The sequence below is a fragment of the Plectropomus leopardus genome, chromosome 17 (assembly GCF_026936395.1).
Source record: "Plectropomus leopardus strain MGB_pleo_1.0 chromosome 17, ASM2693639v1, whole genome shotgun sequence".
NCBI classification, from domain to species: domain Eukaryota; kingdom Metazoa; phylum Chordata; class Actinopteri; order Perciformes; family Serranidae; genus Plectropomus; species Plectropomus leopardus.
The window spans coordinates 5,343,396-5,364,964 of NC_142192.1; the positions used below are offsets into that span (position 1 = coordinate 5,343,396).

Below are 21,569 nucleotides of genomic sequence, written 5' to 3' on the forward strand. Positions count from 1 at the left end.
GACGCGATTGCGCGGCGCGTTGGACGTGTTGGACGCGAAATTCGCGTCGCGTTGGACGCGAAATTCGCATCGCGTTGGACGCGAAATTCGCGTCGCGTTGGACGCGAAATTCGCGTCGCGTCCAACGCCTCGCGTCCAACGCTCGAGTTGAAATAATTGAACTTTTGCAGCGTCGTCGCGTGAAGACGCGCCGCGACAGCCTATCAGCGTTGAGATCGTCATCGACGTGCTGACATATGGACGTCCTGGCGTTCCCTCGCAAAATCTAATCAAACCGCCAGAAACAATGGAGGAGCAGCTTATCGTCGCCGTCACCGCTCACCCAGAGCTGTACGACAGTTCCTGTCCCTTGTTGCAGGAGACGGTGGAACTCGCTGAGCTCACACCGCCTCCGTAGGGTAGCATGCACCCAGAACCGACGTCGGCGCCTAGCCCACAGACGACGCTGGGAACTTCTCCAGAGCAGGTGCAGTGCAGCGATCGTGGTTATCTCAGGCATGGTCAACGAGAGAATGAAATGGCGGAAGAAATGTTGTTGTTTAAGGCGGGCTTTGGCGGCGATTTTTGTCTGGCGTCAAAACTGGAGCGTCCGGCGCGACGCGATTTCATTTGAGGCGCAATGAAATAATTTTCATCTCGTTTGGTGGGTACGCACTGTAAGGGTAATCTTTGACATTTTTAACATAAAATGCAATCATATCATCATTATATGCTATTAGACACGTGTGAAATTTTGTTATAGTTAGCATATGAATATTTGAGTTATGGCAAAAAACACAATTTGTGATGTCAAAGTGACCTTGATCTTGTACCACCAAATCCTAATCAATTCATTGTTGAGTCCAAGTGCATGTTTGTGCCAAATTTGAGGAAACTAACCCAAGGACTTCTTGAGATATGGCCTTCATGAGAATGAGTTGGACCCTAGGTCACAATGACCTTGACCTGTGACCACTAAATTCTAATCACTTCATTGTTAAAGCTCAGTGAACATTTGTACAAAATTTAAGAAAAATTCCCTCAAGGTATTCATGAGATATCTGGATTCACAAAAATCAGATGTATATGAGGTCACAGTGACCTTGACCTTTGACCACCAACATTCAATCAGTTAATTGTTGTGCCAAATTTGGAACAAATAAACCCAAAACAAAACAAAAAATCCCTGAAGGTCTTCCTGAGAAAGAGACAGAGAAGGTCACAGGATCTTAATCTTTGACGACCAAAATTGAATCAGTTCATAGAGACCAAGCAAACGTTAGTGCCAAATTTGAAAAAAATCCCCTCAAGACGTTCTTGAAATACTGTGTACACAAGACAGAGACAGACAAGTTCATAGGACCTTGACCTTTGACCACCAAACATCCGAGTGGATGTTTATGCCAAATTTAAAGAAATTCTTTTCAGGCTTTCTTGGGATATCGCATTTATGACAATGGGATGTACATAAGGACAAACCGAAAACATAATGCCTTTGAAAAACATTCTATGCCTCTGCTGTTGTTGGTGTGGAGGCATAAAAATCTAAATACTGCATATTACGTTATGTAACCATGCCACTACCAAGCAAGGCTGAGGTGTTTCCACAAGGCAGAGCAGCTGTAAACACCATGAATGCATTACAAACAATCACAGTATGTGTGTGTTTGTGCGTCCAACAAACAGCCTATTTTCAATAAAGTTTCAAAACATTAAATCTTGCACAGAATACGGACACCTCATTTAGTCTTATTTTAAGTACCACTGATGTATAGGCCACAACAAAATCAGCTGAGGACATATTTGATAAGCTGTGCAGGTGCAGCTGCATTGAGAGTTGATGAGGTGATGAATTTCAAGCATGGTAATTTACTATTGCTGTACACACTGGTTATTGAGAAAAGTTGACACTGGAGAACTTCCTCAGTGTGAAAGCATCTATTATTTCATTAGGGATATTTGAGTTCTGGTGTGTGGTCAGAGTTCACTGCCAACAAACAAGCCATCACTGACAGTTTGCAGTCAGCAGATAGCAGTGAGATGGAGGGAATAAGGTATCAAGACAGTGATACAGTCATTCTATTGTGTACTCATTTGAGGTCATCAAACCAATCTAGATATGTGTAGCTTGGTAAATGTTATATAATTTCAAAAAAACACCTGTCCAAGTAGCAAAGACACATGATTACATTAATTTAAAGTAAAGCATCATTTCAAATGTCCCAAATTGACTTCTAATTAACATTTAGTCCCAGCTTGCACAGTTCCATGAAATTGCAATAAAAGATCAGAAGACAAAACTACCCTGAAGAACTAACTTATGGCACGGCTGTAATATGTCATTATTAGAGTTTGAAAAAGGCTTTGAAGTTCAAACGCAGCCAATTATACTACTGATTATGCCTTGATGAATGTATATTGGCACAGCTTGATTGACAAAAAAATGAGAAAGAATCAACTGCCTTTGCAAATTTATATTGTGTTGTCTGTTCAAACACTGCATAAGATTAAATGCCAAATCATTGTCTGTATAAAACATCTAGGAAAGGTTACTGTGGTTCTATTTTAAATGTATGTCTCGGGGTGCTACTATGGCAATGCTTTATGTGTTAGCCTAAGATGCTATTACGCAAGCTAACATTGGTTGGCACTCATTAAAGGCAGAGCCATACCATAAAAAAAGATTGACACTCTTATCACTTTACTCAAAAAGCCTATACATCTTGGTTACCAGATGCTGGCATTGACACTTTTTAGCTATCCAAGCTAACAGGGTTAGCTTCTAGTAACAGCCACAAAAGGCAGATAGTACAAGTTGGCCTCTATGCTAGCTGGGTCCACAAAGCTTATCATAGTCAGGTAACATTGAATAATGTTTTTACAAATTTCTGGCTCTACCACTTCAGCTAGCTATACCAAACTTCGAAAACGTGGCAGACAACAAATCACCATCCAATCAGTCTCTCTGTAATTGCTGTAGGAAATGGGAATTGCCGAGGACCCTGGTGCTGCCACTTTGAACAAATAGGTGCCAGTAGCTATGCAAACTGAAAGTCTAAGACTTGGTCATCCAACAAATGTTTACCATCAGAAATGTATAAGTACGGACGAAAAACTAAATTAAATGTGTCCAAATTTTGTGTCCCGGGCTGCAACACACCCAAGTGGCATCATCTACACTGCTTTACCAGCTGAAGAGGATAACCTGCCAGGTTAGCTTAGCAATCACAGACACTTGTGTTGTCAGAGAACAGGAGTTACAGGTTAGTAACCTCAAGTTTCATGGAGTTTGGCTGGTGAAGGAGACACACAAAGCAGACAATGTTTTTGGTAAAGCTGGATAAGACAGGATTTTGACATAAGAACACTTGGCCCAAAATTACAGTTCTCATTTGTCCATTTTACTCTACCTGAAATTCAGTGGATTGGTCTTATTGTCCAAAATCACACGAGAAAAAAACTCTCAAGAGAACAGAAAACAAGAAAAAACTCTGTCCAAATAGACTGTTAGATCTTTTGCCTCCCTTCCTCCTGTGGTGCTTCTGCATAAAGCATCACAGACTGGCCGGCTTGGCAGACATGAGCATGCTGTATTCAGCTTACTGACGTCACACTGGATGATTTTAGGAAAATCAAGTTTAACTTTTTCAAAGAGTTCTTGATGCCGCTTGACGGTGTCAGCTTAAAACTGTGCAAATCCATTTTGTGTGCCTTGTGCTCAAATGACCAGATAAGACAAAGGTGCAATCAGCCAGAATAGTTTCATCAGGATAGGTTGAAAGTTTCTCCGGGTGGAGGTGTGGAGTCTGAATATCCTGAGCTGTCAAGACAATATAGAGGTGAAACATTTTCCCCTGGAAGGCAATCTGCACTAAACCGAACAAAAAGTTGTGCCAAGTGATGTCTGCACAATGAATTGGTCTTTCTTTGGAACAAGGGACATCTAAAAGCAGAGCTGAAGTCTGGGGACAAGCTGGATTTGGGTCCCAATGACTTTTGGTGTGTGGCTGAGGAGGCAATTGGTTTTCTGTTTGTCTTGGGGTCTATGACATGACTGTTTTGCTTTCCAGTCATGACCATGAGAAAGAGAGAGGCTCCAACATCAGGTGCCATCCACCAGGAAAACAAACTATGAACTGATTCCTCAACCAACTAATGCCTCTTCTCCAATTGAGCAACAGTAGCTCACATGTAGCCTAATACAAGGGAAGAAAATCATTTCTGCAGTAATTAGAGTGATTTTCTTGATGCTCCTGACAAACTGCCCAATGTTACAAGCAATTTTACTCTAATGAATCTTATGTGCCAAGAGCAACAGGCTGTACTTGCTTCTGGAAATACACTCTTCCCAAGAAATTTAGTAATGATGCCAGCATGAGAGAGGTGACAAATGAATCCTGGGAAGCAGAACTGGTGGGAGAGATCGGTTATTCTAGTTTACAGATACAGAAAAGAAAAATTACTTTAAGACCACTGGCCTCAATTATCAAGGTGCGCTGCAGTGTGCAGACTGTAATATATCCTCGCCATTCCAGTTGTAATGAGATATTTCTTGTACAACTTATAAAGCTGTTGAATTAAGTGTGACCAACAATTTACATTAGAAGTGGAGCCAATATATAGTGAAATGCACTTGGGTGGGTATGAGTGGCAGATATAGATATTCACATAAGGTTCAGCAGCCTTCGTTGAGCCTACACTACAGTTTTTATAAACTGTGTTTTTTGGTGTTTTTTGATGATGGTGTGTACTACACACCATCATCAAAAAACACCAAAAAACTCTTAACCAAGTTAAATTCAATACTTACCATATAGAGTATGGATAGGAAAAATCATTTACTCAAGGTTTTTTGTTTCAGATTTGTCTAATGCCTAAATCAACATAATTGAAATGTGGAGGTGAAAATAAATAGTAGTCCCTTTTATTGTGGTAGTCTAAAAGTAACGTGATGTTTCAAGAAAACCAAAGCCAAAGCAAGAAAGCAGAAAATGGCAGTCCGGGGATGGACTTTTAGCTGCTCATATTAGCAACTTAACCGTTTGAAACCTGAGTAAATTGGTCAATTGTTTTTCTTAAAAAACATGGTGAAAAGGCAATGAGAAACTTAATAAGAAATTACTGAAAAATTAGCAAACAAACTGTAAAAAGTTCAGGACAATTACCTGAAAATTAGAAAAAACAAACAAAAACACACAAAAAAACCCCCACAAAAAAAGATCTACTCTAATCTTTAAACAGAGATAAAATAAAAGATCCACATAGTAGTATATGGGACATTAAATAAAAATACAGATCATTGGCCGACTTCCAAGGTTAGTGTGCTTGCTGTAGGTAAGAGTGGAAAAAAACAAGCACAGTACCCTAGAGAGCATGACAGGCCATAAGAAATCTTATAACTGCTTATGAATGCAAAGGGTAACCCCCTGTGTAGGAATATTGATGTCAAAGCTTTGACAGTTCATCTAAACCTACTGTATGACAAATACTGCTTAATCAGCACATACAGTACAGTACAGCAGCAAGGCTCAAAATCTATTAACACGCCCAAGGCTGAATGCATCCCATAGTGTGCTGTTTTCCCTTTAGTTTAACAACAGAGGCCTATTTGGTTGAACCCATTTCTAAAATGTGCCTCAGGTTGATTGTTGAGGCACCGACAACATCCACTGAGACAAAGTGGACATGCACCATTATGTGAAACATTTCCCAGGGTGCCTGTTACTGACAAACAACATGTTACTTAAGAACACCTTCCACGTGTTCCCGCGGCGGCATGAACCCACGAGGCTCTTACTACAGAAGAAATTTACAGGAGAAGCTGCCACATAGTGTAAGGTCTAAGGAAGGAACTGTATTCTCCGCAGAAAACTTTTCTTTCATACCTTTATTTTAACAAGCAGAAACCGAGCTCTTCAGTCAGTCAAGAGAACTTTATTAACAACCAACAGAGGGGAGAGAGAGGGTAATAAAATAATATGCAAGCAGTTGTCAGCCATGTCAACTGTGTGTTTTCTTTTGTTTCTTTTACTTGTTTTCAAGCGCTACATGGTTAAGCACCCTAAATATGCTCCGACCTCATCTCTCAGTACTGTTTCTGAAAACCGGGAACACCCTGACCACCAACTACTGAATGAAATACACTGACTATACATAAGTATCTCAAAAAACCCCACTTCAAAAATCCCTAACAATAATTGGGCCAATGCTAAGAAGACACGATACAACACTTTTAATATGAGTGAAACATACCTCAGAATACCTTCTGCTGAATTAAACTTTATTAATCCGTGCGGGGAATGTGGGGCAAAAGGTGGAGAAAGAGAGAGATGTTGCCACAGGCAGCAATTTGCTCCATGTCATCTTGTTTCATTATCATCAGCCACCAAAATGGCTTGTCCAACTGCCTACAGGTCTGTTTCTGTGCTGCTAAAGGCTTTAAGGTAAAATGATCCACAATAAAGTTCTCTTCTCAACACCTGGCTATCCACAACCTCGGTCCCACTGAAGATAACGGCAGACAGTAAAACAAGACAAACGGACGATGGGCGCCTAACAGCAGAGATGTAAAAGTATGAGAGAGGAAAAAATAGTGTGAGCTTCTCGGTAGACTAGAGGCGTTTTGTTGCTCTGTGTTTCATTCATGTTTAATCGTCTCTCAGACCGTAGCACCTCTTTGATATCACACAGTGCGGTGCAGTCAAAAAGAAGACGCCAGTTCATGCTCAGCTGGCCCACCGTACAGCAATCCTTTGATTAATGAGAGGGCACAGTTAAAATCACTGGCTTCTTTTCAAGAACTTCTAAAACACCACTTCTCAGACTTCTGTCCTCAGTTACCTGAATGGTGATGTCTGAACGTGTTTCATCGGAACAGAAGTTTCCATAGCCATAGCTGTGTAAAGTACAATTATCTTTTTCTTACTTGAATGTATCTATTACAGTTAAGGGTCGGGCGACATGATAAAATTTTCCAATTGTCAGGCCAAAAACAAGCACTTTCTGAAATATTTGCCTAGGTATATGCACAATGTCTAACTGCCCAACCTTATAATAGGTAGGAATGGGTACTGGTACTTAATGCTCTAAAGGTATCGACCAAAATAGATCAGTATCAAACATTATTAAAACTTCCCCAGTCAAACAATACCTGCATTTAATCCAGCCTGCAGAAATGCTTCCAAAGCATTAAAAGTATGTCTATACTACATGCCTGTGGCATCTGGTGGCATTTTACGCAAGTGAATGCTTCCATTCAAATGATGGGTATTGAATCAAGAAAGGAAAAAAAATAATCAAATGAAATGCTCTGCTGGTATCGACATTATCAAAAGGGTATTGGTATTAATACTAGTACTGCGATTTGTTTAACAATATGAAACCTGGAGCCATATTACTTTTTTAGTGCAGCTTTCAGACGCCTTTCACAAATATTTAACACTTTGAAATCTTAGCAAATTGGCACAATTTCGTTAAAAATGGGGAAAAAGGCAATGAGCGACTTGGTAAGAAATGATCTACAAAGTGGACGGAATTAGTACATTTTTATTTATTTATTTATTTATTTTAAACTAGGGGGAAAATATCATAAATGCATATTTAAAATAATGTTGTAGAATTATTATTTTGTAAAGCAATTTTCCAAGTCTTCTTTGCCGTTTTTTTTTTACCTTCTGTTTTTTGTTCTCCCTTTTTTGTGTGTTTTCGGGTAACTGTCTTGTACTTTTGAAACCTCATCAGATATTTGTTTCTGTTGCTTCCTGTTCCAAAAAAAAAAGTTATTTCAGGCTAAAAAAGTCAATCTTCATAAATGATCTGCTCAAAGTTTTGATGTGTGTGTCTCACCCATTACCTGCCTGGCTGCCCCATGAACAGGCTAATGTTCTTTTTGCTTATGGAGAAAATTGGCGAGCCATGCCAAAACCATTATCACGACAAAAAAATCATATGAGGAGTGATGTGTAAAAGCAGTTTGGACTTTACACATACGTGGCTAGGGAAAATGGCTGTTTGCTTACTTTCTAAAATGCAACTGCCTTACAGTAATATTAGCTTGTCCTTCAGTGAGGCAGTGAAAATTAATTTTAATGTGATTTAAAAAAAAAAAGTTTTACTGTACAAGTAGAAAAATGTAATTATGCTTTGGAAAAACGTTAATAATCTAAACAAGAAAAAAATGATTGAAATAATACCGAGAACTATTACACAGTCTGCTGATTCATCCCTGCAGTCATTCTTTGCAAAGAAGCTCGTGTTAATTATTTTACATGATTACAGTAGAAACCTCTCATAGTGACACGTCTGTCCGGATCAAATTAATCACTGCAATCAGTTAATTATTATCACACATTCTTATGCTTTATGTCTCATGCAGATTACCATCTAATTTGTTTATTTATCACACATATTTAGGGTAATGAAACAGACAGCTTTGCTATTCACTGAATGTTATTGACTGTTGTTCTTCATCAGGGGCCCGCTCAAGGGGAGTTATTTGAGGGGCGGCTTTAACCACAGGTGCTTTCCCTGTGCATATTTGTTTTCCGTCTCCATCTCTGGAAGCCAAAAGCTATAAGGAAACTAATTTTACATTTTTCATTTGGAGAAAATGGCTTTCTTTTCTCTGTTATTATTTCATTGTGCGCACAGCACCAGCCTCTGGTAGCCAGCTGGAACAAGGAAGGCTATCATGGGAGTTAGGTTAAATTAAAAAAAAAATGAATTGCTGTTGTTTTAAATGTTTCTTGCACACCAGTATGTTGTCAAAAAACAACAAAATCAACCAAAATCTTTCCGTGGGCTCAAAATCCCTTACACGTGCCAAAAACTGAAAAATGACAATTTTATACATATAAAAAAATACGGATCATATTACTTAAACTGATTATGGCGAGGCCAGACTGTAAAAATTAACTGTGTTAACTGGGCCTCTTATTGAGACATCCCTTTATATGTCAAAAAGTAGAGCCACACCTGGGTACTAAAAGGGACTGGACATCTAATGGGGACTAGGCTTACATTTTAAAGTTTTACATTATGCTGTCCAAAAACAACAAAAAGCCCCAAAAGTCTTTCTTTTGGCTCCAAATCCTTTAGACGTACCAAAAACTGACAAATTACTATTTTATGTATATACAACAAGTGGACCATATCACTTTAAATAATGAAATAAAAAATTCTGCTAGTGTAGACATACAAAGCAAAGCTAAAATGTAAAAAATTAACTGTTTTCTAACCGGGCTTCTATTTGAGACAGGACATTCATTTGAAGTTTTACGGTATTTTGTCAAAAAAAAAAAAACAAACCAACAAAAAGCCCAAAAAATCTTTCCTCTGGCTCCAAATCCCTTAGATGTACCAAAAACTGAATAATAATTTAAGGGTATGAAAAATGTGGATAATATTACTTTAAATGATGAAAGAACAGTTTTTGCTCGTGTAAACATACATGGCAAGGCAAAACTATAAAGTCGTTTCTGTCAACCATGCCATACTGGAGCTTGGAACATAAGGTAGGTTTATTTATCTAAATATATATATGGTTTCTATGTTGTACACGCAGCTCAGCACATACACAAGAAATAAAACTGAGGCCGTGCATCAAGTGCAGAAAACTGGAAAACAGGCAACCATGGGTTGAAAACACATCCAACAAAGAGGGTCAAAGAAGATGAAACACATTGTGAATTTCACACTTTGCTGTCTGACAACCTCAATAGAAAACTTTACAACCCATTTGCCTCCTCCATCACCTCCCTCCGCTCTGGCGATGTTATAATAACGCGCTCACTCAAGCTGACACGTTTCACACTTTCATTTTCACTCTGAGAGAAACACAGTGCAGGACAGAGGAGTGATGGAGCTTTTGAATCAATGTGTATCACCTAGAGAGACAGGAAATTAAAAGTGAGGAGGGCCGATAAGGGCAGATGTGTTTGGGCAGACAATAGTTCTAACTGCTGGAAAAAGTCATGACAGAAAATGAGTCGTATTAGGTGGACAAAGTTGATGGTCAGAGATGGAAAGACAATAATAATGAAGGCTTTACACAGACTTCTGAAGAATTTCCTCATTTCCCATCCTTGTTGAATCCAAATCTTTATCAAAGAGAAAACAAAAAAAAAAAAGCTGATTCACTCAATCAACTCAAACTGTCGACTTTGACACTGACGGTGCATCTGCAGACAGACATGACTCATGGACACAGTCAATTGTGATCATCTCAGTAGTGAAAGTGTGACAGTAGTTAGGAGTAAATCCCTGAGCCATGCATCACTTAGCACTAGAAAGTTCCACTCGCTAATCCTCAACTGGAAACCTTGGCTTTAGTTCCATAATCAGTCTGCAGTATGCAGTGTAAGAGTTTGCAACTAATGCAGTGACTACAGTGTTAAACAATCCCACAAAGTTTAAAAGTACTTTTTCTAAAACGTATCAGAAAACAAATGGGATAAATACAGAAATGTAATCACTGCATAAATGATACAAGTTCTCAGTAGTCTTCCCTACACATGAGGTGACATTTTAAACTGTTTATCAAAAGATTCTTATGCAACATTATTATTAATTTAAGGCAAGGAGAAAAAAAAATCCAAGGTAACGTTGGACACCCAAGTTTATCGGCTACGTATGTAATCTGTGTACTGTTGCTTTGGTCAAATGCTCACGTTTGTGTGTAAATGCACGCTGCGTCTCTCTTGATGCTGTCACAGCAGCAGGTGACCGCAGCTGTTATATTCACGTAGTAGTGTAGTTAATAGTTTCCTCAGTAATATTTTCCCCCTTGAAACTCATCCGCTATTAATAAGAATAAGGGTACTACTCTGTGAAAGCTGAAATGATAACTGGCAAAGTTTTCAGGGGGTGTTGCACTGGTGATGAAAACTGAATGAATCATCTTTTGCTTACTTGCCCGCCAAGTTGACTGCAAATGTAAGCATGTGGTAACCTAGACGTTGAAGGCGGGCAGTTATGCATATGAATAGAATCCTGCACAGTTCCATGTTTTACTGTCGACATTTGTAGTTAACTGATGAGGTATAACCTTTTTTTAATGATGCATTTGGCTGAACTTTCAATGCCTTTTGTGTCGTAAGCTTTTCAATCTGCACTGCTTTCATACTCTTAAAACAGCCTACTTAAGCCTAAAAGCTGATCTCCTACAGAGAAAATAACCTCCTGTATGAGGAGCTAATATTTCGTATGTAGGAGATAATTTTCCATACAAAGGATATAATAGTAGGGGATAAAAATATGAGATGATACCTTGTATGTCAGAGAAAATACTTAATCTTTAGGAGATAACATCCTGTATGAAGTAGATGAGATCTTTTAATTAGAAGATATTTTTTGTATTTAGGAGATAACATCCTGTATGAAAGAGATTATAGTAGAAGATAACAGCAGGAGATAATATCTTGTACGTAGGACATATTATCTTGTATGAGATAATATAGGAGTAGGGGAATATAAGAGATAAGATCTTGATCTTGGGAGAGACATTTATCTCCTTTGTATGAGATATTATCTCCTAGGTGATAATTAGAGATTTGCGTCAACATTGCCCACATTATCTTTCCCCTCACTTTTCCTTACTGGGCTTCTGTAGAAATTTAAATTTTTAGAGGATTATAAAATATGAATAAAACAAACTTGGGAGATAACAGCTCCTATGAAGGAGTTATCTTGCATGTAGGAGATAAAATCTTGTGCGTGGGAGATAATATCTTGTACGTAGAAGATATTTTGTATGTAGGGGATAAGATCCTGTATGAGGGTAATAATATACCATACAAAGGAGATATCTCATCCGTAGAGGATAATATTTTGTATGTAGAGAATAATATTTTGTATGTAGGATATAAGATCTTGTAGAAAGGAGATCATATCTTGTACTTAGGAGAGAAATGTATCTCCTTCGTACAGGATGTTATCTCCTACGTAATAATTGATAGATTTTGGTCGACACTGCCTCCCTTTTTTGTATTTCCTCACCTTGCCTTTCTATGCTTCTGTAGAAATTAGAATTTTTAGAAAATTATGAAATATGGATATAACAATAGGAGGACCAATAATGCTCAAAACCCAAGGTGAAGGGGGAAAAATTGGATCCTGCCTTCACTAAAAGCCCATGTTGCTATGCACTATTCAGTGGTGCACGTCCTACCAGAAAGGAAGTTCAATTATTCATACTGTTCATATTATTTCAAGAATAACTTAATATGAGAAGCCTTATATTTGAAGTCTATAGCCCAAGACTGACACTGGCTGATACCTGATATATGAGACACTGGATGAGGTATAGACAAGATAAAATACATGTCTGCAACAGCTGTAGTGTGAAAAAAAATTAAGTAAGGCACATAGTGACACAAAAATCTAACTACTTCAGTTTGACAAGAGCACTCCAGCAACGGCCTGGAACTGTGACTGCACCGCCTCGACCAGGATGTGACTGAGAGCTACTCTGAGCTGGTGGGAGATAAAAGTTCATCCACCTTTTATATCTAGCCTGCAACCCTGTTAAATCAGAGCCTTAAGTGCCACTGCTCACCATAAATCATTCACATCAATCCAGACTAACAGCTAATGACCACCAACGCATCTACAAGTGGGCTGACACACCAGCCTGCTGGAAATTTCCCTTCATTTCTGAGTTATAAAGATGCATCTAACAGTATTAAAGCAATTCAATGTCAAGGGGCACAGACATGAGCACAACAGCGGGAGAGTTATGATGGCTGGGGGTTAAGCCAGGCCAATGCTGATTATGATAGAACAAGATCAGTAAACTCTTCCTTTTGCTCAGCAACTAATTAAAGGAGACAGTAATGGAGGGTTTGTGCTTGAAACACATTAGCAACGACTCTGCCCTGCAACATGCTTCATTCCAAAACACTCATTGTTTTTTTTTCCCTTAGTCATGCAAGGGGAGCTTTGTGGGATACCGCCCCTTAATGTACAAACTCAAGATGCATCCAGACTTGATCTTACAATAGTGAGCATTTGTTTATCCAATTAGAGATCCTTCACATCAAACGTGGTAAGAAAAAAGGGCTTCCAAACAGGCTCGCCAAGTCAAGGATTTGTAGGACATACAGAACAGTGCAACAAAGCTAAAGTAACTGAGAGCTGTCTGTGAATATGTCTGTGATCCCTGAAATAATTAATAACAAGCAAGACATTGCTATTTACATGCAGTAAGTTGCTTATGCAGAAAATACAGCAACGGAACAGAAATAAGAGCAATGTCATTTTTAAAAGAAAGAATGGCAGGAGCAGATACTGAATGATGGTGAGAACAAAAACAGAGACATTCACATCACTTCAGTATCTTAGCAACAGATGTATGTCTATTTTGTGCCAAATAGAAGAAAGTGGTGAAGCCAGGGATAGAGACTGACAGAATGGCAACTATTAAGCCAGCTCCCGAAGGAGTGGAGGTCCCACAGAGTCACGTCTAAAGCAGGAAGCCTTCTTCTTTCTTTACGGTCTTCTTCTTAAATTGCCTTTAATAGCTGACTGGGTAACATTACAGTCAAATTCTTTTTTTTTTTGTCAGACAGGAAATCTACATTAATGCAGTCTGGCAGACTTTCTTTAATAATACCTTAACATAAAAGGGCTTGTAATCTTTGTTAATTCTTATAGAATATACTATATATTTCCCATTGTGAGAAAATTAAAGGTTACTGGAGATATACAGGTTGATACTTCTCAGCTTTCACATTTAACCCTTAGAGACTGTTTGGCACATTTTATGTGCTTTTCATTTCTCCTCTTTTTTTAAAAAAAATTTTTGGGCTGTGTATATGCATATGACATAACTTTTGGCAAAACTTTGCATTTTTGTTTGAGCTTGGACTTTCAAACCTGGCTCCTACAAGTAGTCTAAAATACACTGCTAAAACTGTTACAAAAAAAAAAAAAAGCGCAATTTTTGATCCCACAGCCTTCAAAGCATAAAAGATACATGCGTACATTGTATAATGTGTGTGAAGTGGAAGATGACAACTTCACATTCAATGTCACCATCAAGCCACAGGAGCACACAAGCATAGGGATATTGTCAATGGTTAGCTCAATCTAAGACCCTTTAGGATTTCTCGCACCCTTCATTCTGCCTGCCAGGATGCTATTGTAGGAATTATGTACTAGAAATTGCAGGTGGGATGAGGACATACCCCAAAATGATCTCTGAGCAGTGGGTGAAAAGGAGGTTGGATCATCAGAAGATCACTGAGTTCAAGGTTAGAAAATGTGTTACCAAAGCAATATATAGTAATATAATATAAAAGCCCTAACCCTAACCCTTATGCTGTTGGCAAAATGTGCTAAGGATAGCATAACAAGGTCTTTGGCATAAAGTCAGTCATACAAAAGTAACATAGAGAAAGTCGTATGTAAAATAAGGACAGAGTGTCAGCGTTTCTCCACCGTTGTAATTAATGTCAATGGAAACACATCCAACATGCTAATGTACATTGGACAGCATCGCCGTGATGTGCCGATCACCGGGATGATATTTGTTTTGGTGCTTTGAATAAGGCTTGGACCGTATGTAATATTTCATACCTTCATACCAACCTGAAATTTCACCAGGGTAAACTGTATGTGACAGTATTAGTGTGTAGAGCTAACACCCCCATAATCTTAATTCGTCAAGTTAGATGTAAATAACATGACATCTAATGTTATTCTAACAACATTATTCTCCATGATCTTTCTCTGCCATTGCTGGCTGCCGGCTGTTTACACTCCTGTGACGTATCCCTCCACCACTTGGTGTTGGGGTGTCTTTCGGCTAAGCTGCAACGCACCTTCAGGGTTTCTAAATACCCTGGTGTACTGTAATGACATGATACATCCCAAGCCTACTCTGAATGTTTACATATAGCCATGTTTGCTCTAATTGAAACATTCCACGGTATGCTCAGGTTTCATGTAGTATTACTCTATCTTTATGCTTAATTGCTGGAGTGCCCCTTTAAAAAAACTACTGCTTTTGTATGCTCTACTTGCCTTTTGAATATACGGAATATTCCAGCCTAAAGGACATGAGTAATTGATGAATAAAATGATATTTTTAGTTTTAGTGTGCGTTTAAGCAACATTTGTGGTTCGAAAATGGGTTATATAATTGCACAACATAGCTTGCAAGCATGTCTTTCATGTTGTTAAATATTTAATTTTCATGTTGCTTCTATAGCATGCAAGGATTGTCCTCCAGTTAAATGGGAAAATGTGTGAATTAGAGCACAGCCAAGGCACATGATGGAAATAGTCAGTTAAAAAATTAGGTGCTGTACCAAATTAGTGCATGTTATTGATGTTTGAGCATAAATATAAATATGTTTTGGATTTAGAAAATAAAAAAGTTAAAATACAAAAAATACATCTTAATTTCCAAGATAGATATCAATAAGAAAAAAAAAGAGACAGATAGAAAATAGTTTTTAGAATATCCAACCGGAAAAGGTTGTCAGGGCATCATGTTGGTTGAAAATATAGCCATAACAACAGAGGTCACAGAGAATCATGGTAAGCTGAGATATTATTAGACTTTGTCACCGGTGTCCCTCTGTGGAAGGACCTACCTGCCAATTTGAGTCCACTTTTAGAATCAAGCTTGCACCTTCTCCCCCTGTGTGTCAGGGTGTGTAATCATGTGCACTGTACTGACTGCAGATGGACTTCCAGAGGTTTTCAACAGCAACTCAGCAACCCAGCAAACAGTGTATTTCAGGCTTGACTCATTAGCAGCAACCAAAGGTGTCAGAGCAGGACTGACATGTCCAAAAGAGGGAAACAACAAGGGGAAAAAAACAACATGCTGCTGCCTGCTGAGGCCTGGACAACCCATACAGAGCCACAATCATCACAATCCCCCCCCCCAAAAAAGTGATGTTGCTGAGAATATTATTGTAAAACACCCCAAACAAGGCATCTTCTTTTTTTATTTAGCTCTGAGAGAGAAGTGAGGCTCAACACAGACTAACGGAAAGAAAACCAAAGTCTGGAGGTGCAGTGGTTAAACATTAGAGCTATTAGATGAGGAGCTCTGTCTACAAGCTGAGATTTTTCATCTGGCCAATCCAAGTGTGACTGCTGTGTGTAAAGCATATATGAATACGTATGTATTTGTATCTTTGACAGCATCCTCCTCTTTGACACAGCCACTAGAGTCCCGCTCCATCCCAGCAAAGTTACCAAAGCAAAGCCTTAACATCAGTGAAATGAGCTGCTTGATCCGTAAAATGAACAGTGCTGCACCTTTCACCAGCTAATGTTACGAAAGATTAACTTTAAGTCGCCACTCAGATGGTGTTTCTCAAATAGCAGTTAGAGGGAACAAATAGAGCATGGAGACAAAAAAAGAAGAAGAGGCAGCCACCAAAAGAAAGACTAATGACACAAAGGCAGCTTTTTCCCCCGATGACCAGAACAATCTGTATTCAACACAACTGCATTATCTTGTCCAGATAACAGCACACAGCACTGAAACAGATCAGTGCCCTGTAAAGCCACCACAGCTGTCACATGTGTCATACCTAAAATCATCACTTAGAACTGTTGTAAACATAACAAAAGCGAACTCAAACAGAAATCTAGACAGGTTAAAAATGTATGGAATTTGATATATAGTATTATGCAAAGTCGTAATGATAGTTTGGAGCAGTGAGTGTAGACGTGCACATGATGTGTATCCGAGGATTAGGCTATGTCTGCACATTTGAGTTGTTGCAGCCAGTGATCTCTCTGTATTACACTGTATTTGACTTTAATCTGCAATGTACAGTTTCTGGTTCTATTTCATGCTATTTAATATACTGATGTATTCAACATTTGTTACTGAAGTTTGAATATTTCTGTTAAAATTCAAATGCAAAAAAGACAAACAAAAAAAATGACATACTGATTGTATAAAAGGCAACAAAATAACCCATCAGTAGAGACTGGATCCTGGCAGTGTAACGGCTCGGCCTATCCTCCAGCAATAAGAGACTGATATGTTCAGAACTCTCCGGCTGCCTGCTGTCTGTTTGGCATTTGTCTCCATGGCAACGGACCAGACTGTCTGGCTTCAGCATAGGCGCACTGATGAAGTGGTGTGTTATGATAATAGTCATTGGAGGAGCGAAACCTGAAAATCTACAATGCATTTGCACAGATTCTCAATGGATATCCATTCTCGCCAATCGCAATTTAAGTTAAGCATCCTTTTCACACGGAGGTGTTTAAGAAAGATAGAGCGGATCAGCGGAGAAAGAGGAGAGAGCCAACAGTGAAGACACTGAGGAACTCATAGAGGAAACATTTGATAGTAAATATTTGGGCTAAAGAGACATGAAAAAAGACTTATGTGATATCCATGTATTACCACATTCTACTTAAAGCTGGTGTAGGAAGTTTTATTTTGCCGTATACGCACATCCCACAATACATTTTAATTATTATGTATTCATATGGTCTGAGAGAAAACTATGCCTCCTCTTGGCTCTGTTTTCACACTTTAGAAAATCTAGCAAGACAGGACACTTTGGCCAATCACTGGTCATTTCAGAAAGAAGGCCTTCCTTTTGGCTGTTGTGCAGATGTGTGTGCAGGTCCCCTCAGTGAGAGCCTGATTCAATGGCAAATAATCCTGCAAAGAAAGTTGCTAATAAAGCATTGGCGACAACTGCCTACACTGCAAAGCAAACCTAAAAAAAGAAGACAGACTCATCGAAGAGAGTCTAGGGCCACGTTTAGACTATAACTGCCCGACTAAAACCGCATAAAGTCTTTCTTTTGGGTTTAAAAAAAAAAAAATCCTTGCTCATATGTTAACATTGTGACAACGATCCTTGTGTACACAACCTAAAACGCTGTAGCATGCATGCCAGGCCAGAAACTGGCGCTGTAGGTTTGCAATGACACACCACAGAAGAACATCACGCGCCTGCACATAAAAGTGCTCTTCTACAGAGCAGTGAGTATATACACCCAAGAGGATGATGGCAAACTTTGCTGTTAATGACCTCAGTCGAGCCAGCAGCACAAACAGCTCTGTCATGTGACTAAAAACTATGAATACTAGTGAAGCATTTAAAACTTGGAAAGAAAATGTCATAGTAATGTAATAGTTTAGCTTTCTGCTAATCAGAGCCAAGGCTCAAAGCTTTGGCTTTATGCAGCTATCATTAGCAAGAGCCTCAAATCACAGTCTGCCCTCCGAGCAACTAAAGACCACCTCAGCGGGAGGAGTGCCAGAAGCAGCTCAGAAGACAGACCCCCAGTTAGCAGATGCAGCAACCTGCATCCAGCTAGCATAAAAACCCCAGCTCAATCGGACCGGACAAGCCCCAGAGTCCTTGTTAGCTCAGAAACTTTCTGTTGCTACCTGCGCACAGGCTAAACTCGGCACTGCTGCTGCTAGCAACCAGCCCACTGTGACACCTGGTGCTGGTGGAGTAATTCAAACTGTTACAGTTGCTTAACAAAGGTCTTTTTCCAAGCTGTTGCCGGCTCTCCTCCTGGGATAAGCATTTCACAGCGGCTGCAATGAGGCGACAAAACCACCATTCATGAGCTTTAGAAGGGCTTCTGAGGTCGCAGCAGTCAAAACACAAAAAAAGGAGTGACTGTACCAGATATAAAGGAGGATTTTGCAACTGTGTCTCACCTTTGCACACTAACCGACACACTGGCCTCCCTTGGTGGCGTTTGGCTCCTCTCATCCACTGTCATCGCCTGGGGCCCGAGCCCTCCCGCAGCTATCTGTCCAGCTCCTGTTGGCTGCTGCCGCTGCTGCTCCTCTTCATCCTCCGCCTCATCATTACCCGTCTTCTCCTTCCCTCTGCCCTCACTTTCGTTGTCGCTCTCCTCGCCTAAGATGTCATCCACCTGTTTGGTTTTTGAAAAAGGAGCTTTTGTGAGACGTTGTTCTAAGCTTTCGACCGGACCAGCTCACGGGAAATACGTGTCACTACAGCAAATTCCAAAAAACAATCAACTCTTCTCTCTACTTTCAGTTTTGTAGTTAACTGTTATATTAAGGTTGTCAAGCATGCATTAATACCAATTTTGCCAAAAATATCCTCATACTTGCATATCGACCGCTCTAAAGTGCAGATAAGCTTAATTACTTTCTCTCCAACCACTGAATACCGATAAGTCTTGGCCTTTCATTACTTTCTAGAAGACATCATCCACTGAATCTTATCTAACATTGCTAACTTTTGGGCCAGTTTCATTACATAACTTTCACTTGTAAGTAATCATGAACTAGAAGCAATGAAATGTACCACTAAATGAATAATGTCTGTTTAAAGTATCATGAAGAGGAACTATGGGCATTAGCTTATTCCCTTGATGCACTGCAGATTCCAATTAAGCATCCAATTATATCAAGAAAGTGGTTTCTCTAAATAACTGGGTCACATACGGTACTGTAATCTTTGAGGGTGATTAAACTTGGGGCCAACAGTTAACATTGTGTCATTTATAGATTTTTCCAAGAGAGTTGTCAAATTATCCAATCACTTTTTTTTTACTTGCATGCACAACATTTAAGAAATAAAATAAATGTATTCACTTTCCTGACAAGCGTTAACCAACAAAATCACTACCACTCTTATGTCTGTACAGTACATATAAAGCTAGAGCCAACAACTGGCTTTCTTGGCACAAAAAACTGTAAACATAACCCCTGGCTCTGTCCAAAGGTTAAAATAAAATCCACCCTCCAGGATGTAAATGGAGAAAAAGTCCAGCATACTATTCCCCTGAAAAACGTACACACTTTTGCACAACTTTCTTTCCTTTTTTATGGATTAAATAAATATATAATGTGTTAACTAATGAGTATTTTATAGGTTCTGGTAGGCTGATTTTATTAGCTTTGGGCAGAATCAGGCTAGCCCTGTCTCTGCTCCAGTCTTTGTGTTACGTAAGGAATGTTTCTTTTGACAGCTCATTACCCACCATAGAATTTTTGTTGATCCACTGAATTTTTCCTATAAGGAATAGTGACTAAGATATGCTTTACAGTTGAAAATTATCACAATATTGGATTTTTGGCCGATATCTGATATGCCGGAATAAATAACTCATTGGGCTGAAAACAGATACCAATACATCTACTTTTTTCCACCTAATTTTAGTGATCATCAAGTCTCTTCTGTAGTGTAATTAACATCATTTTATGCATACTCTTGTCGTGATGGCCCACCAGCAGACTGAGACATGAAATGCAATGTATGTGATATTCATTCATTGTGCAAAATAAGAAAAATACTTCAACTTAGGTTTTATGTTTTGTAAATGTTCACTTTGTCAATTAAAACAAACAAACAAAAAAAACTGTTTGTGATATCGGCAGAAATCTGCATCTTGTACAATTCCAATATTTTTAGCCAATACAAGCCGATACCAATGAGGTGCCAATATTATTTTGCATTCCTATTTGTCAGAGTTCTCTGGTGCATAAATTATTAGGTATCACTGTTTTCTAAAAAATCTCCAAAAGATCTTTGGCATTTATGTAATGTTATCTCAGTCGGGCTGCTTTATCAGTCAAGCTCTGAAAGTAACCTGTGGGTTGTTTTGGCTGTTTTGCCAATGAGCACAACGATGTAGGATGTTGACATTATGAAACAAACTGTAAATATAATGCCGTATAACACAAGAGGACCACAATTACAGGCTTGCCTCATAAAGGTACTTCAACAACTCTTGTGTACTCCAAAGTCTACAATAAAACATTAACTTGACATTAGTGGCAGTCACAAAGGTAGTCTTTATTGCAGGACTATTGTGGATAATACACAGGGGTTGATTGATTAAGTTCAGCACGCTGCAGATGAAATAATGTTTGAGGGAGGGTAACAAAATCATCACATCAAATTTCTACCATGAGGAAACAATCTGGAGCCAAACAGAACAGAGTTAATCTGTCTCTCTGTCTATCCTGCCAGCCACTGAAGGCAAATTTGTCACCTCCACCTGCTCATCAATTCTGTATTTTCTTGAGCAGCTCATAATTCATATACTGCCCCTAGGTTACTGATTATTTGGAGCAGGTTAGCCAATTGATAACAGTCAGATCAATGAAAATCTGAGGTGAATATTGCCACAGAGAACCGGCAGCCTCTTGTCCACTGACTCATTAGCAGCATGTAGCTGTGGGAAACATTGGGATTAGTGCAGGAGGACTTTCTCATGGGGGACGGAGCCAGGATCATTACTGGCATCAAGCCAGGCTCATTAAAGCCTCATTGTTTGGCTATTTGGACTGCCACAAAGCACCTTGGTAAAGGTAAGAAGGTAAGAATGCCTGAGGCAAGGCTGATCTGGAAATTAAAAAAAAAAAAGAGGAAAAAAAAAAAGAAAAGCTCTAAATAGGGTGCTGTTGGTTGTCCTCCAATTCCATTTGCTGAATTAAATTTAAATAAGAATGACCCCACAGGGCACTGTCAAATTACAGGGTAGGATACAAATAAGACAGAGGTTTTGTTTGTTCCCTAACTGCCAGCAACACACAATTTAAGATTTCATCTCAACATAAATTGCTTTTTTTTTGCACTAAAATGTTTCTCTCATGGTGGTTT

The 21,569-nt window shown here is 39.1% G+C and overlaps 1 protein-coding gene across 3 annotated transcripts in view; it reads right to left on the reverse strand.

Annotated features, from left to right (window-relative positions):
• Positions 1-21,569, reverse strand: part of ctdp1 (CTD (carboxy-terminal domain, RNA polymerase II, polypeptide A) phosphatase, subunit 1) — a 107,558-nt gene that overhangs the window by 24,746 nt on the left and 61,243 nt on the right. For 2 of the 3 annotated variants that reach the window (XM_088090299.1, XM_042506262.2), the window contains one exon: positions 18,644-18,864. The exons of the other annotated variant lie outside the window; for it this stretch is intronic. In XM_088090299.1, the coding sequence (XP_087946425.1) occupies positions 18,644-18,864 (221 nt within the window). The remainder of the gene's footprint in view (positions 1-18,643; positions 18,865-21,569) is intronic. 3 annotated transcript variants of the gene reach the window in all.